General features: G+C 46.2%; 1 protein-coding gene across 1 annotated transcript in view; it reads left to right on the top strand.

Annotated features, from left to right (window-relative positions):
- Window positions 1–18024, top strand: part of LOC124798756 — a 144100-nt gene that overhangs the window by 24432 nt on the left and 101644 nt on the right. Inside the window, exons 2-3 of the mRNA XM_047262284.1 lie at window positions 4173–4433; window positions 11258–14179. Of these exons, the coding sequence (XP_047118240.1) occupies window positions 4173–4433; window positions 11258–14179 (3183 nt within the window). The remainder of the gene's footprint in view (window positions 1–4172; window positions 4434–11257; window positions 14180–18024) is intronic.

The following is an 18024-nucleotide window of genomic DNA, read 5'->3' as shown; positions in this document are numbered from 1 at the left end:
GGAGACTTAGCAGATGCAGTTTTGAGAAGGAACCTACGTCAGGAAGTGTACCGTTTGGATACAAAATAAGTCTGAAATTCGGATCACTTTGGATTCTCCCGCTTCACAATACGGTATGTAATGATACAATAACGGACGCTAGAATCTGGTACTTCCGCGATAGCAGAGTCGACTGTGGTGCTCCACGGAAGCGCAACAGGGTTTGTAGCCGTGTGCTCGAATGCGCGTGTAGCAGATTCACTGCGTGAAACAAACAGCAGCTTCGCGACACTTAGCAGTTCTTGTACAGTGGAGGTGAGAGATCATAGTTCCGCTGTGTGCATATCGTGAAGCGGGACATTTGAAAGTGATCCAGTCTTCAAACTAATTTCAGAATGAAACGGTTCATTTCCGGACATATGTTGAACGCCATCCCAAAGGAGCAGTTTCACGTCGGTTTCATATGGTTGTATAAACGTTCTCTGGGCTGTACTCAGGTGGGGTAGGCTGTGTAGAATATTTGCAGCATTATGAGCACCATGTTAACGTTTTTCCGTTTTTTATTAATCCAGTCTCGAAACTTAATTCGACATCTTCAGTACCTTAAGGTACTAGTTGTGCTAATTCTTCACAACTGTATGTACAGGGTGTTTCGAAGCCTTTGTATCAAATGTTCGGGGTGATAGATGACGTCATGGGTAAGAACTTTAGAGAAGAATAAGGTTTCCCGACACGTCCCGACGACGTTAAGCGTCCCTCGGTATTCACCGACACTGGGACGACGAAGTTTCGCCGAATTAGCAGGGTCTACTAACCAAGTGTTTAATAAATTCGTAAAGTTATTTTCAACAAGGAGTGCTTAAGAATGAGTGTCTCTAAGTGGAGAAACATATTTTACGGGCAAACCAGGGAGTTTCATTTTGTTGGTGTTACGCTCTCTTATACGGAGCAGATGACTGGATGCTAGGCAACGCGCAAGGCGCACACACGTTGCATGAGGTCTAAGCTCTGTCACGTCTAAGGGTAATAACCAATACAAGAGGATACCCAGTGTCACCAGGAAACATCAATGAACATTTTGTGTCAAACAGAAGTTGCTCCCAATGATGTGCTCTATCACCCTCAGATCTTTGTTGCATAGACTTCGAAACACCTTGTACATATAATGTATAACATTTTTGTACTATTTACTTTAAAAAAAATTACATGTTTATATGAACTACAGGAATGTGCGGCGTTCGTTCTTTCCAACACATCCGAAAGAGCAGACACCACACATCAGGTAATTGATTCATCTCGATGGACAATAAATCATCAAGCTTCAGAGCAGATGCATATTTACTTTCGACCGTGAGCGGGAATCTAAAATTAGCGAACATAGAGGACATGGACGCGGTCTGTGGATAGGTGGAGCTACGTCTGGATGCGAGTCGGTCGGGTAGCCTGCCGAGACAGGCGGCGCACATGCGATAAACACCGTGTTTTGGTGTCGCAGTGGTCAATGCGACTCTCTAGTAAGCAGAAGAGCCCGGGTTCCAGTCGCAGTCGGGCACACATTTTCACTCGTCACCAACAATTCCTCATGAATTCCCGATGCAGCCGATATTATTAGTCCTCCCTTTTTATCCCCCCCTCCACCTTTAATTTACATAAAATTATGTGCTTGACACCAAGAGACCTTCCTTAAGCTTACAGTGTTAATTCGTGTGTATCGGTTACATAGAGTGTGTTGCAATAAGTATTTCGCTATCCAATGTTTCTTATACATATTTATGCATGTGCAGATGACCTGAAGGTGGTCGCTAAACCAAAGGTACGAGGACTGTATATTTTTTTACCAACCTCCTATCGATCGCGAACTGGAAATCATAGTGAAAATCAAAAATGTTTTGTTGCAGTATTTTATCGCACCTTCCTGATAGTTATCTAGCTAGTCACCATTCCGACTTTGGTATTTGTCATTACGTCATAGAAGGGAGCTGTTTGTGATTTTCGAAAATTCCTTGCGGCGGCCTACAGCTAGTTGTCTATTGTCAGCATAGGCAGCGATTCATGTGAGGGAAGAGACGAAAATCAGAGGAAGCCAAGTCCTCGCTGTATGATGGGTGATCAAACATTTACCATCGAAAACGCTGCAAATGGGTCTTCGTTGCAGCAGTAGCGTGCGTCTGAGAGTTGTCACGAAGAAGGAAACACCGTGACAATTACGTTATGTGGGGTTGCATAAAATGGGGCGAAACCGCTCAACAGGCACTACACGTTTGTGGGAGACTCTATTTTTCTAGGGGTCTTTACTTCTGACACCATTTGTAATAGGATGACCGGAGCGGGTGGCGTGGTCGGGGTTATAGGGCGTGGCTGGTTAGAAGATGGTGGCTGTTTTTAGCAGTCTTCCTCTTTATTGTTGGTTCTTGCAATACGTTTTCTGGTAGCTCAGCCCCACCGCTCGTGTCGTGGTGTAGACGTGCTGATGCGCGCAGTCCGGGGAGCGCGACGCCGTGCTCGGTCAGCGGCTGCACAGGTGGTAGGAGGTTAGCAGCACAAAGCCCGGCCTAGTTCGCCTCCTGCAGACGCTGTGGCTCGTGACGACGCCGGGAGTCGCCGGTGCAGCAGCGGGCAACTCCCTCCGCCGGCCGGTCCTCGGGGACAGCGTCACTGATGACGACGACGTAACAGTGACCGACCGCCCAATCGGTCGAACCGATGCTGACGCCCACCTCTGATGCCCTTAAATAGTGCAGACCGCTGCTGAATCCGCCGGTTACGCGGCGCCGTGTTTATTAGCATGTTCTCGATGAGTTGGCTAACGCAACCGCGCCACACGCGACCCGTGCCTGCGTAATTCTGCTAATGCTGCATTCTGGCTGTTGATTGCTGCCACCCACGTACACATAAACCGTCTCTCGTTGCAAAACTGTGTCACCTGCATAATGCGCCAGCCAGCCTTCGTCCGCCGTCTGCCATGAGGCTGACGCATCGCTCACTGAAACACACTAAATCACAATTTCGCACCATATTTCCTAAACATAACCCTTTGTCCTCTACATCACTGTCTCTGAGAACTTACAAGTGCGACGTGATGCGATAGACGGGCATACTAGAGACGCAGCACAACACATCTGCGCCAGTTGTTACTGGATTTTCACTGTGGTTCTGATTTCGCGACCGATTGGAGGTCGAAAAACAATACCTAGTTATCTGGATATAAATATGTGCCGCGTCTTCACTGTTGTGTCCCCCCTACCCTCCATCTCTACACCCTTCATCTCCTTTCCCAAGGGGGCTTCCATCAACTCCCCCTCCGGGATGATGCCCTCTCTCCCTCCATTTATCCCTCCTATCAACTCTGATCCTCACTTCCCCTCCTTTTCCCGGGCTCCATCTCCCCCCCTTCCACCCTCTTTTTTCCCCACATACCCTCTCTCTGCCCCCCTTCTCTCCCCCGAGTCCTTTTGCATTTCCCCCTCTGCCTTTTCCTATTCCCTCTCGCATCTGCTCTGCCCCTCTCCCCCCTTATGAGTTCTCCCCTCCTTTGGTTCCCCCCACTTTTCGTTTTTTCCTCTCCTCGGGACTTGTTCTCCCCCTCATCTGTCCAGGTCCCCCCCCCCCACCCCATCTGCCCTTGGCTAGGGAGTGTCATCTTTGTGCCGACATTTTCGTGCAGTATTTTACAGTGAGTGTTCAGTGTTGTGTGTCTTTTGGGAAGTGTTGCGAACAGATATCATACTGTCGTTATCTCTTGCATACAGAAACCAGACTGTCGCCATGTTTTTTAATTGTGTGTCTACTACGTTACATGTCTGATTCCTGTGTATTTTATTAGCATTGCCAGCCCCTTTGCTTTATGTTTTAACTTTCCACAATTTTCCGCCGTTTTACAATTTAATTCACCGTCTTATCGCCTGCTTTTATTGTTTCTTTTCTTCTTACGTTTTTAGAAAGTCTGTAGGCTGTAGAGCAGCGTACTAAGCTGCTGCCAGCCCGCCCTCTTCGGGGGAAATCGAAATTCAATAAAGGAAAAAAAAATATGTGTTACAACAGCTTTCGATATTACCACGACGTCGTTATTAGATTGTAATCTAGTAGTTATTCTTACTGTAGAGTTCCTGGTGACTGGACATACGCTGTAGCTTACACGGTTGCTGAACTGCGTACACTCTGAAGTGCACGTGTGGTGTGTCGTGCTGTTCCAGCACCCGCCGCGCTACGAGTTCGGCTACGAGGTGCGCGACGAGCAGGGCGCGCGCCAGGGCCACGAGGAGGCGCGCGACGGCGAGCACGCGGCCGGCCGCTACTTCGTCGCGCTGCCCGACGGCAGCACGCAGACCGTCAGCTACACCGCCGACGACTGGGGCTTCCACCCGCTCGTCTCCTACTCGCGCTCCTCACAGACCTCCGCCAGCAGCGCCCGCATCGCGCTCGGCGAGGAGGCCGTCGCCGCGCTGCACGGCAAGGTGGGTACATCCGTCCAGCACCTCGCCTGTAAACTCATTATGTGGACTATAGGCTCACTACGTGGACAGAAACTCACACTCCGTAACGGCAGTATTCCTTGATTTTCACTAATTTGACCCCTTACTCGGCAGAAGATACCTTGCAGCCCCACATCACTGAGCCAGACTGACGTTCCTCAGGGTTTAGTTCTAGGGCCAATTCTTCACATTGAAAGCATACTTTAATATCAATAGTCCTTATATTTCTTTTCATAAGTGCATGTATTTGCAGTTTTCTTATCTGATTTTTGTTTATGTATTGTTATTTCATTTTATTTTTCCTAGATGTAGGGTCTGTTTCATTTATTACCATAGGCAACAGGCTCCTTATAAACTAGCATTTTCGATTCAGAAATTACTGGCTGAAGATGCTTCGTGACACTCTGCAGTTTTTAAATAGGTTGCTAAAAATGAAAAAAATGAGGTGTAACGTTTAACTTATTTGTGAATTTACCATTCAAATCTGTACGTTATGATTTTCGTCACAAAATTAATCTACCAGGTTTTGATATTTTATATCGTCTCTTGCAGAGCCACGTTCATTTTTTTGTATTCATGTAGTTAGTAGAATAAGCTACTGACACATTATCTACGTCTACATATTACTCCGAAAGCCACCTAACGGTGCGTGGCGGAGGGTACTGCTGGTACCACTAACTGATCGTTTCCGGTCATACACTGTCGCACAACCTCAAGTGTCGCTTACCGTCGACTACAGATACGTGTGGCTCATCACGTGCTGCTCGACCACTGCACCCTTTCGTTTTAACTTTCTACGCACAACCATGTTGCTAGCTGAACTGCTGGTGGCACTCGGAACTCACTAATGATTCCTTCCGCTGGTTTCATGCTTTTTCTAGCACCCACCCCCGCAATAGTCGATGGTTTCTGTCCGTCACTATTCGGGGTATTCCTCCTCATTATTAAGTTTTGGTTGTTTCCTCACATTTATACTCTACAGTCACATCACCAACAGTTACCAATAGCTTGAATGGATCTGCTACTCAAATGACATCCAATGACTAGTCCACGTTCGAGGACACTGAACTATTCTGACCGACCCACTATGCTGTGACTGCTTCTCTACTGACAGTACAATACTCCCCATCTCCTTTTATACTGGCAGGTCCGCATCGCGTGACATCTAGTCGGAAATTTCTCATTACATAAGGCTGTCTGGATAGTTCTCATTAGGTAGTGTAAGACGCCATGCGATATAATCAAGCTTTCGCTTTTCATTGTCAGAGACGTTGGAGTGTAATTTTGCCGTACATAAAGCAGTATTTATGTTGTGGTTGGCAGGAGAGCCAACACCGTGTTACTAGAGGAAGCCAAAAGGCACGCGTTTTAGCTCACGCAGGCTGGCGTGAGGTCTGGAACAGGACAAGGAAATTAGAATTTAGAAAAAACGGACGTAGCTGGTGGAATACTTAACTTTAATCCATTAATGGTGAACGTCGCTCTTGACGTTACATGATTCACAGTATCAATAGTAGTCCGCAGCTCGCGGTCGTGCGGTAGCGTTCTCGCTTCCCGCGCCCGGGTTCCCGGGTTCGATTCCCGGCGGGGTCAGGGACTTTCTCTGCCTAGTGATGACTGGGTGTTGTGTGATGTCCTTAGGTTAGTTACATTTAAGTGGTTCTAAGTTCTAGGGGACTAATGACCATAGATGTTAAGTCCCATAGTGCTCAGAGTCATTAGAACCATTAGTATCAATAGTAACTGGTAATGGCGCCTTGCTAGATCGTAGCAATTGACGTAGCTGAAGGCTATGCTAACTGTCGTCTCGGCAAATGAGAGCGTATTTTGTCAGTGAACCATCGCTAGCAAAGTCGGCTGTACAACTGGGGCGAGTACTAGGAAGTCTCTCTAGACCTGCCGTGTGGCGGCGCTCGGTCTGCAATCACTGATAGTGGCGACACGCGGGTCCGACGTATACTAACGGACCGCGGCCGATTTAAAGGCTACCACCTAGCAAGTGTGATGTCTGGCGGTGACACCACAATTTACATTTTCACAAAATACTGAATTCGATGCCCCTTAGACAATGTTCATCTGTCTTCAGCACTGACGATTTAGTGGCTGGCTGATTTGGGAGAAGGGACCAAACAGCGAGGTCAACAGTCCCATCGGATTAGGGAAGAATGGGGAAGGAAATTGGTCGTGCCCTTTCAAAGGAACCATCCCGGCATCTGCATGAAGCGGTTTAGGGAAATACGGAATACCTAAATCAGGATGGCCGGACGAGGATTTAACCACGAGATCAGTGTGCTAACCACTGCGCCACCTCACTCGGTACCAATTTAATGATTAAACTTCCTTGCCTATTTGATGTCATTGTAGCAGAAATATTCCGCTGTTTGCAGAGTTCTTTGACAGAAAATGAATGCACCGCTTTTTTGCGCGTCTGACTGTTTTCTGTAAACCATAAGACAATGTCATCTACTACCCTCTTTGCTAAATTGTATATACCAAATTCCACGTCGTTAACAGCGTCATTCGCGGCACTGTTACCTCGTTACTATTTGACCCAATTCCAAATACGTTAGCTACTTGAAGTCGTCTCCTAAGCCTTTTCCCAACGCCGCAGAAAAAGTATAGAGTTCTACTAAAACTTTGCATTTTTAATCTTTAAAAATCACTTGCTTGTGTCAAGAAAAAGTTCTACATTGTCCGCGACAACGTATCAAAAACCACTACCCGATGCAGTTGCATATTATGGATATGTAAAGAACTCTGAGGCAATCACGCCCGTACCATCAGTTTGCAGCGCACCATCATGTTCAAAATGTGTTCCATGTTTTTTAACACTTCTAGGCATCCTGTTCCATAGATCCTGGAATGAAATCAGTCTTTGGCCTAATTCATATTTTCCCATAACTCCATAATGAGTCAACTTACTCAAAAATATTGTATAACTCATGCCATTAAAAGCACTTATTGAAGTAATACCACTACCTACCGTCCTCAGCTTATCATTTAGACCTGCAAGTCCCTCATGCAAGAAAGAACAAGATTGCGTGTTCTATCGATACTTCTTTCATGGAACCAAACTGCATGCCTGGCAATAATTATGTGTACTGAAATGTCTTAGCACTGCGGGCTTGCAAATAAAACGATGTGATGAATGGCCCTCAACTACGTACCCTCTGACACAGAGTTTAAATACTGAAAGTTTTGGCTGTTTTCGTTGTCTAGGGGCTGGCATACGTAGTTGCCGCATTACCAGCCAAATACTGCTGCGTCGGCATTATACAATATGAATATAAACATGAACCGAATGGTCAAAGGTTCCTATCAGTCGGCAATTGCGAATTTTGAATGTGACACATAAATTTATAAATAAAAGATTGCAATTAAATAAAACCTGTAGGTACTATTTTTAACGATTTTAAATGATGGGTACGATAGCAGAAGTACCTTTAAGAATGCCCTTTATTACTTTAAAAGACTTATTGGTGTTGATGGTCCAGCAATGAAGTAAAATATAACTTGAATAAGAGGGAAACAATAGATTCCAACTTCACGTAATTAGTTATGGGCAACAGCATAGCTCACGAGATATTCACTTCTAAACGCATACTACGTTTTCACTGCAGAAGCCACAGAAGTCTCACAAGTGCACGAGTAGGCACTACGAAATATTTTCATCACCCGTGACCACGCGCAAACTGCTCCACTCTCCACGTCTTTCCCGCGACCGTGCGTCCGTCGCGCCGTACTGTCCAGGACTCTCCCCTGTCGTCCCCCGTACTGTCCCTCGCGCCGCACTCCCATACAGTCTGTCCACGTGTCCTTTTTGGAACGATCGCTGTGACTGGCTAGAGCGCTCCCGTCCTGTCTCCAAGCCAAAGCACACTCAAAAACATATTGAAACACATACGAAATACTGGATTTACATTTAAATAACTTGAAATTAAATAAATATTCCTATGGCTGGACCATAAACACGCTCTAACACGCATTATTAAATACATAAACAAATTAAATAAACATATATCAAAGAGATAGAACAAAGGCCAGTAGCCTAATGCCCAGTAAATATTGGACAAATTTCTTCATGAATTGTATATATCGGATATAAACAAAGACATAGACCAATAAATATATGTATAAGCACGCTACTACCGATTTTTCGTATAACTGTGGAGTACTTATGGCATGATACGATCAATAGTAATCGGCCACTTTGACTTCCAATAACTCATGTACTGTTCAAGTTATATGCCTGTAATTCATACCAATTTAGGTTTACAATAATAGCTTCCTAAAGACATGTCGATCTACAAAATCGGATCAACCGTTTAGATTTTGGAAATTCGTTTCTGGATGTTACTTTTATAGATTACAGTCAGATACTAAACTTTAAACTAATAAAAATATTCGTTGCTGGGTGTTCCTTTTATAGATTACAGTCAGATACTAAACTGTAAACTAATAAATATATTGAAAATCTGATTACACCATCAGAATCGCCGTGCAAATAATGGTAATGTACGTGTTTCTTTTTAAGGTATCATGCTTCCTGTGGCTATTATTAATTTCTACACGAACTGCGAAATGTCTGCCATTATAGTTTCGCAAAGTCCGCCATCTTTGGCACTTCCGGCATACACATCTCCTTCATCGACTGAAGACACAGTCCTCGACACCGTGTCAGCATGGTATTCCCCGGCACGCGGTCGGCCTGGTCCACGCGCTGGGGCTGCCCCTCTTCCTGTGGCCGATGCTCGCCACCACCCGGCCGCTGCCCGCCGCACGGCCACGCCAACTCCGAACTTAGAACACTTTCAGGGCGCCACAACTCGGCCGTTACCTCACAGCACTCTCTTACACCCTGAATTCTTATAAATATTCAAAACACTTCTGGGTAGTTTACTGACCTGTAATTGTCTACATTATCTCCTTTTCCCTCTGTGTAAAACTATTTTACTATCAAGTATTTCAGTTTCTCTGGAAACTGACACTGCAAGAAAAACATGTTTTAGGGGGGGATTTAACACAGAAATAATGAAATATTCGTAAGTCTGCTTGATGTTTCTTAGCATAACATATCACTTTATTGGCTGGAGCGATTTGCTTATCTTACTATACAGCTACAGTCATACATAACTTATTATCTCTCGAAAATAATTTTTTTGTTTGCGAAAGACATTTTTTCATACAATGTAATTTGAATTTACACATGAAAGAAATTCATGGTCTCTTTCTCTGTGTCATACGTTCTACATGTGCATATTCTTACATAGTGTGTCCGTGATGATGTCACTAACTTTCAGGGACGCTGGAGAAAAGTAAATGTATCAATTTGAAGTAAGGGATCCTCGTCTAGGAATGATCGAGGCTGAAGTTATAAGCAGAAGTCGTTCTGGTATCTCTGACAGTGGAATATGTGTAAGGGTACTGTTGTTGCTAAGACAGTAGGGTAAGCAACTTTCAGACATGGTATTATTGGAGCAAAGCAAGAAAAAATATCTAGTAAATATGAGCTGTCTGCCTGGTTACCTGTGCGGTCTAACGCATGGCTTTCCGGGCGGGAACGAGCGCCTGGTTCCTGGCACGAATCCGCCCGGTGGATTTGTGTCGAGTCCGCTGAGCCAGCCAGTCTGTGGGTGGTTTTTAGGCGGTTTTCCATCTGCTTCGGCGAATTCGGCCTGGTTGCCCTTATTCTGCCTCAGCTACACTATGTCGGCGATTGCTGCGCAAACAAGTTCTCCACATACGCTTACACCATCATTACTCTACCACTCAAACATAGGGGCTACACTCGTCTGTTGTGAGATGTTCCCTGGGGGGGGGGGGGGGGCACCAGTGGCCGAACCGCACAATAACCCTGAAAGTGTGGTTTGGTGTGGGGCTGCGGAGGGGTGAAGTGGACTGCGGTAGTTGTCGTGGGGTTGTGGACCACTGCAGCTGCGGCGGGAACGGAGCCTCTGGCTCTAAAAATGGCTCTGAGCACTATGGGACTTAACATCTGTGGTCATCAGTCCCCTAGAACCTAGAACTACTTAAACCTAACTAACCTAAGGACATCACACACATCCATGCCCGAGGCAGGAATCGAACCTGCGACCGTAGCAGCCACGCGGTTCCGGACTGAGCGCCTAGAACCGCTAGACCACCGCGGCCGGCAACGGAGCCTCTCTGTCGTTTCTAGGCCCCAGTTAACATACAATAAAATACAAATATGAGCTCCAAAATCCATTCCTTAAGAATAATGAGCGTTTGTTTATCTTCGGCACTGTGAAACACATCTCTACTGCTGAACAAGTGCGCATAGCTCTTAAGATATACATTTTAGAGCATATTTGTTGGACATATTTTTCCTTTTTTGTTTAATACTACTGCCTCCAAATTTACGGAAACCAAAGAGATGGAGTAGAAGAGAACGAAGATGAACGACTGTTCATGCATAGGTATGATTTACAGAGCCCATGTTTGCTTGACATTATTGTCTTGCTTTTTTCCATACTACGGCCTCTTAAAGTTGCCTACCCCACTATATTAGCGCCAACAGTACTGGAACTTGTATTTCACTGTCAGAGGTATCAGAACGATTTTCGCTGGTAACTTTTGACTCGGATGTTTTCGGACCATGGTCCCTGAACCCAAATTGATACATATACTATTCTCCATCGTTCCTGAAAATTTGTAACAGCGTTACAGAATCACCATGTGTACATTTAGTCAGTTGAATTAATTCACTCATAATTTTTCTGCTTTAGACGACATGGTAAATTGTGGCAACGTCCACTAACGATAATGATCCTCTCTTCTGTCCACAGCAAGTAGGGAAGAAACTGAAACTTCCGAGTTCCAAAGTAGCTGTCCAGCCGCAGGCGACAGTAGGAGCTACTGTGGTGCAACCAGTCGTCCCAGTTTCTCCAGCAGTGACCGTAGTTACTCCCGCTCCTGTGACGCAGGCGACGCCAGTAGCAGCTGTGGTGTTGCCCGCCAACCAGCAGCAAGAGCAGGTGGTGGCTGTCACTGCCGGAGGGTCCGCAGCGTCGGCCTACCAGCAGCAGAACGCCGTCTACCAGCAGCAGGGGGCTGCCTACCAACAGGCTGGGGCTGGAGTCTCCTCGGCCTTCCAGAGACAGGGCGCCGCCATCACTGTACCTGTAGCGGCCCAGATCAACGCGCTGGCCCAGGAAGGCTCGTCTGGAGCTGAATCCGTTCAAGTAGCAGGCCTCCAGCAGCAGCAGTACTTAGTCGCACCAGCTGCCCAGCAAGTACTTGTTTCCACAGCAGACCAAGCGTCGCAGGCGGTTGTCTCAGAAAGCATCACAGGAAGACGACCCACTTACGTACCAGGAATACAGCGAATCAGAACGCAGCCGACGTTGTACCAGTCTGTAGCCTCTGGTGCCGGAGGTTCGCAGCAGCAAGCCTACACTGGGATATCGAATGCAGGACTGGACTCATATTCTTACCAAGATGCTGCCCTGCAGGGCGTCAGTGTGAAATCCACTGGTGCATCCGGCTACCAGTCTGCTGCCACAGGAGGAACGACAGTACTGACTACAACACCGTCACCTCCGTTGATACAGACCACACCTGGTCCATATGCGCAAACAGAAAATTCACTAGTTACCACCACTGGAGTACCAATTTTATCTGCTCAGCAAGAGCAACAGGGATCAGGTGTTGACACAGTATCGACACTCATTGTCCCTTCACAGGCTCCGCAGTTCGCTCAAGTTGTAGCCGCGCAAGCGCAGGAAGTAACTGGAGCACAAAGTGTAGGCTATCAAGCAGTGAACAATTACCAGGCTACAGCTGGTGGAGTTGAATATAATTCTGTGAACAGTCTTCCTACGCCTCAGGCTTTAATTTCACCTTACGATAATAGAGGTGGCGCTCAGATTTCGTCTTACGTTGCTGACGCAAATGCGGCGTTGTTATATGGCTCAAGGAAAGCGGTCCGGTTGCCAAACGTGGGAAGCACCCTGCCGACTGCTCAAGCCTCAGTTTCTTATAATGAGGGCAGCAACCAAGTGGTCGAATACAACGCTGTAACACCCGCAAGCGTCAGAACGTCCTTGAGACCCATTGTCGTGGCTGACTTCCAAGAGAGTCAGCAGAATATCGCTACAGTCACACCGTCTCCATTAGGTGTTTCATATTCGAGCACACCATCTACCCCAATAGTGGTGCCCGATTTCAGCTCTTCCGCAGCAGGTTCAGCGTCTTCTGGCTCGTACTCTGGTTATTCAGAGCAAGAAACTCATGTCAGTACCCAACGGCCCATAATTGTCGAGTCCAGCACCACTTCAGGATTGTACACCGCCAGCCCAACTGCAAGTTCTTTGGACGTCGTGACCATCACACCGAGGCCCGAAGTGCTGCCAGTTCCTTCTGCCCTGGGATCGTCGAGCCAGAAGCTCAGTAAATATGCAGTACAGGGACGCTTATCGTCTTCCCAGTCAAGATTTGGAGCTAAACTTAGAAGACCTTACTACTCAACAACGCCAGCTCCCCCACAGGTGACGGAGAAAGTTGAAGAGGAATCCTCGAATGTGGTAATATCTCAGAATTCAATACCAGCAGAGTACAATTATGACCAAAATCAAGGATTTCGCCTTCAGACATCTCTGCCTACCATTTCTTCCACGCCTGCTCCAGTAATTTACAGTGAACAGTCCAGCGAGGAGGAATCTAACGTCCAAATAAACGTTAACCAAGTTGACAACGGAGTGCAGGTACAACAGGATCAGCAACAGCTCCTCTTGGAAGCGGTCAATGGACTGCAGTACGATATTGGCAAGTTACAGGAGCAGGCGGTTGTTAAGACGAGAGAAGAGGAGGAACTCCTTCGGCAAGAGAAGCTGAGAGCTCAACATCAGGTACAGCTGATTAAGCAAGCTCTGGCCGAAACTGACGCCAAGTTGAAGGAACAGTCGTTGAAAGAGGCGCAGTTGCGAGCGCAGATACAGGCCGAGAAACAGGCCATCCAGAGTCAGCAGTCGTTGTCTTACAGCGCGGGATCAGTCGCTCAGGGGCAGTACCAACCAGGGGTCAACCGGATACCGAGGCCGGAGTTGGTCGCTGAGACTGTAGTACAGTCTTCCTACAACACGCAAGCCGGTGGTGCCACAGTAGAGAATTTCCCTCCTGTCAAGTACGTTATACAGAGCAATGCAGAAGAACTGCAGCCGATCGACGCCTACCAGAATGGGAAAGTCCTCCAGCCGAGCCTGAGGGTGACGCCACTCCAGCCGGCGCTCGTGAACCCCATCGGGCCGGGCGGACTGTACCTGGTGTACGGAGGGAGGGTCCAACCGGTGGGCAGGCTGCCCGTGTTGTACAGCCAGCAGAGCTACGTGGACGCGAACCTGCTCAAGGCGCAGCAGCAACAGCAGCAGCAGACCTCTCTCAACTTCTTGGCCGACTTGCAGAAACAGGTGCAGGCTCAGTACCGGCAGGGGCTGGTGGTCGACGCCGGCGCCGGTGCGGCGCTGCCCGCGGTGAAGCAGCAGCTGACCTCGGGGCTGGTGGAGGCCCGGGTCCGCCAGCACGAGGCCGGCTCCAGCTCCATCCGGCAGCTGCTGGAAGGCGAGAAGGAGAGCGCGGACAAGCACTCGACCGACGACGACCGACCGCGCATCACCATCGAGCAGACCAAGTACGTCGAGGTGCAGAGGCCGCTGCCGCTGCCGCAGCCGACCGCACTCCCTGTGCCTTACCCTTTGCCGCATCCATTACAGGTTAGTATTGCCCGAATAAACCCTTCCCAAACCCAAAGTCCGTACAGAAAAGTCAGGCGATATGAACAAGTCATTAATGACAGGGAATATCCTCCTACTTAACAAGTAAGATACTTAACATTAATTTAGCCATCATCTGTAGAGCTATTTGATATACATTGGCTGTTGGGCGTACACCAAGTGTATAGTGTGATGTTAAGAAGAATTCCTCTGACAGTTGGTGAAACTCTAGCTTTAATGATACACCAACTGTTTAGCGGCCTACCTTCATGGTAAAGACTAACACACAATGTCGCAAATTTGTTGATTATTAAAATGAATAAAGGTAGTCTAAAAAATATACTCACAGTGTTAAAAGGTTACAGATGTATCCATCGCTCCTAATAAACATATACACTACTGGCCATTAAAATTGCTACACCAAGAAGATATGCAGAGGATAAACGGGCAAATATATTATACTGGAACTGACATGTGATTACATTTTCCCGCAATTTGTGTGCATAGATCCTGAGAACTCAGTACCCAGAACAACCACCTCTGGCCGTAATAACGGCTTTGATATGCCTGGGAATTTAGTCAAACAGAGCCTGGATGGCGTGTACAGGTACAGTTGCCCATGCAGCTTCAACACGATACCACAGTTCATCAAGGGTAATGACTGGCGTATTGTGACGAGTCAGTTGCCCGACCACCATTGACCAGACGTGTTCAATTGGTAAGAGATCTGGAGAATATGCTGGCCAGGGCATCAGTCGAACATCTTCTGTATCCAGAAATGCCCGCACAGGACCTGCAACATGCGGTCGTGCATTATCCTGCTGAAATGTAGGGTTTCGCAGGGATCGAATGAAGGGTAGAGACACGGGTCGTAACACATCTGAAATGAAACGTCCACTGTGCAAAGTGCCGTCAATGCGAACAAGAGGTGACCGACACGAGTAACCAATAGCACCCCATACCATCAGGCCGGGTGATACGCCACTATGGCGATGACGAATACGCGCTTCCAATGTGCGTTCACCGCTATGTCGCCAAACACGGATGCGACCATCATGATGCTGTAAACAGAACCTGGATTCATCCGAAAAAATGACGTTTTGCCATTCGTGCACCCAGGTTCGTCGTTGAGTACACAATCGCAGGCGCTCCTGTCTCTGATGCAGCGTCAAGGGTAACCGCAGCCATGGTCTTCGAGCTGATAGTCCATGCTGTTGCAAACGTCGTCGAACTATTCGTGCAAATGGTTGTTGTCTTGCAAACGTCTCTATCTGTTGACTCAGGGATCGAGACGTGTCTGCCCGATCCGTTATAGCCATGCGTAGAAGATGCCTGTCATTTCGACTGCTAGTAATACGAGGCCGTTGGGATCCGGCACTGTATTCCGTATTACCCTCCTGAACCCACCGATTCCATATTCTGCTAACGGTCATTGGATCTCGACCAACGCGAGCAGCAATGTCGCGATACGATAAACCGCAATCGCAGTAGGCTACAGTCCTACCTTTATCAAAGCCGGAAACGTGATGGTAAGCTTTTCTCCTTCTTGGAAGAGGCATCAAAACAACGTTTCACCAGGCAACGCCGGTCAACTGCTGTTTGTGTATGAGAAATCGGTTGGAAACTTTCGTCATGTCAGTACGTTGTAGGTGTCACCACCGGCGTCAACCTTGTGTGAATGCTCTGGAGAGCTACTCATTTGCATATCACAGCATCTTCTTCCTGTCGATTAAATTTCGCGTCTGTAGCACTGTCATCTTCGTGGTGTAGCAATTTTAATGGCCAGTAGTGTAGTAGGTTGTTGGAACAAATAGCTTTTTGAGTAACTCTTTGTCTAAATATATATGTTATTCTGATTGATTCAACATTTACATTACATTCGCGAAAGAAGGGTGACGAAGACGTGATCTATTAATTTCGTTAAAATTGCTGGTAGGTGGATCATGCAGCTATAGACCTTTCTTTTAAGATTTACCTACATCTAAAAGAGGCATTCTCCCAGTATAATTTTTTTCTTCTTTTAGATTTTTGTATTGTGACCACGGCTTTTTCAGATGTTGGTAAACCCCGGTTCTCCAACTACATGATCCACCCCTAACCAATGATAACGAAATTCATGGCTCACATATTTCTAACATTTAGTTTGATAACGAAATGTACATAATGTCACTGAACAATATATGTTTACTAGGAGCGATGGGTACGCTTATGGCCGTTTAGCATTTTGAGTATATTTCATATATTACATTTATTCAGTTTACTAATTCACAAATTTGCGATAGTGAATAATACTGTTTAACATATAGGATGCACCTCCTGATGTAGTTCTAGACTACCAAACTGGTTGCGTGTCATTAAAACAAAAATTTTACTAGCTGTCCACCGACTGCTTCTTGACATCATGTCCTTCAACAGTTGCGGATGACCGGAATAAAAAATACTTAATATCCGTAGAGATTATCCTTCAGCCCTTCAATCACTTTCATGGAGCTAAATCCACACTCCCCTGGAACTAACTTGATTACATTTTAGGGAAGAGAAAGATGTCACAGTTGCCTAGAATAACCCGTAACCTTCGCAGTTCCTTCAGTATATACTATAATTAACATGATTACATGTGGTTAATTTGTGGGAAAGGCATCGACCATGAAGGAAATCGACCAAACGATATGGCAAGTGAAAACTTTTTCCTAATAAATACTGAGAGCAAATTCACATAATTATTATATTACTTAGTCGATGATATTCCGTCAGAACTGATGATAGCCTTGGGAGAGCCAGCCATGACAAAACTTTTCCATCTGGTGTGCAAAATGTATGAGACAGTTAAAATACCCTCAGATTTCAAGAAGAATATAATAATTCCAATTCCAAAGAAAGCAGGTGTTGACAGTTGTGAAAATTAACGAACTATCAGTCTAGTAAGTCACGGCTGCAAAATACTAACGCGAATTCTTCGCAGTCGAATTGAAAAACTGTTAGAAGCCAACCTCGGGGAAGATCAGTTTGAATTCCGTCGAAACGTTGGTACACACGGAGCAATAATGACCCTACGACTTATCTTAGAAGGTATGTAAAGAAAAGACAAATCTACGCTTCTAACATTTGTAGACTTAGAAAAAGCTTTTGACAATGTTGACTAGAACACTCTCTTTCAAATTCGGGAGGTGGCACGGTTAAAATACAGGGAGCGAAAGGCTATTTAAAATTCGTACAGAAACCAAATGGCAGTTATGAGAGTCGAGGGGCACGAAGTGATTGAGAAGGTAGTGAGACAGGGTTGTAGCCTATCCCCGATGTTATTCAGCCTGTATACTGAGCAAGCAGTAAAGGAAATAAAAGAAAAATTTGGAGTAGGAATCAAAATCCATGAAGAATAAATAAAAACGTTGAGGTTTGTTGACGACATTGTAATTCTGTCAATCAAAGGACTTGGGAGAGCAGTTGAAGCGAATGGACAGTGTCTTGAAAGGAGGATATAAGACGAAAATCAACAAAAGTAAAACGAGGGTAATGGAATATAGTCGAATTAAATCAGGTGAGACTGTGGGAATTAGATTAGGAAATGAAGCACTTAACATAGTAGATGAGTTTTGCTGTCTGGGAAGCAAAATAACTGATGATGATCGAAGTAGCAAGGATATAAAATATAGACTGGCTACGGCGAGGAAAGCGTTTCCGAAGGAGAGAAACTTCTTAACATCGAGTATAGATTTGAGTGTCAGGAAGTCCTTTCTGAAATTATTTGTATGGAGTATAGCTATGTATGGTAGTGACACACAGACGATAAATACTTTTGCAAGAAGAGAACAGAAGCTTTCGAAACGTGCTGCTACAGAAGAATA

This window comes from Schistocerca piceifrons, chromosome 5, assembly GCF_021461385.2.
Source record: "Schistocerca piceifrons isolate TAMUIC-IGC-003096 chromosome 5, iqSchPice1.1, whole genome shotgun sequence".
Classification (NCBI taxonomy): Eukaryota; Metazoa; Arthropoda; class Insecta; order Orthoptera; family Acrididae; genus Schistocerca; species Schistocerca piceifrons.
This window is presented reverse-complemented; position numbering and strand designations above follow the sequence as displayed.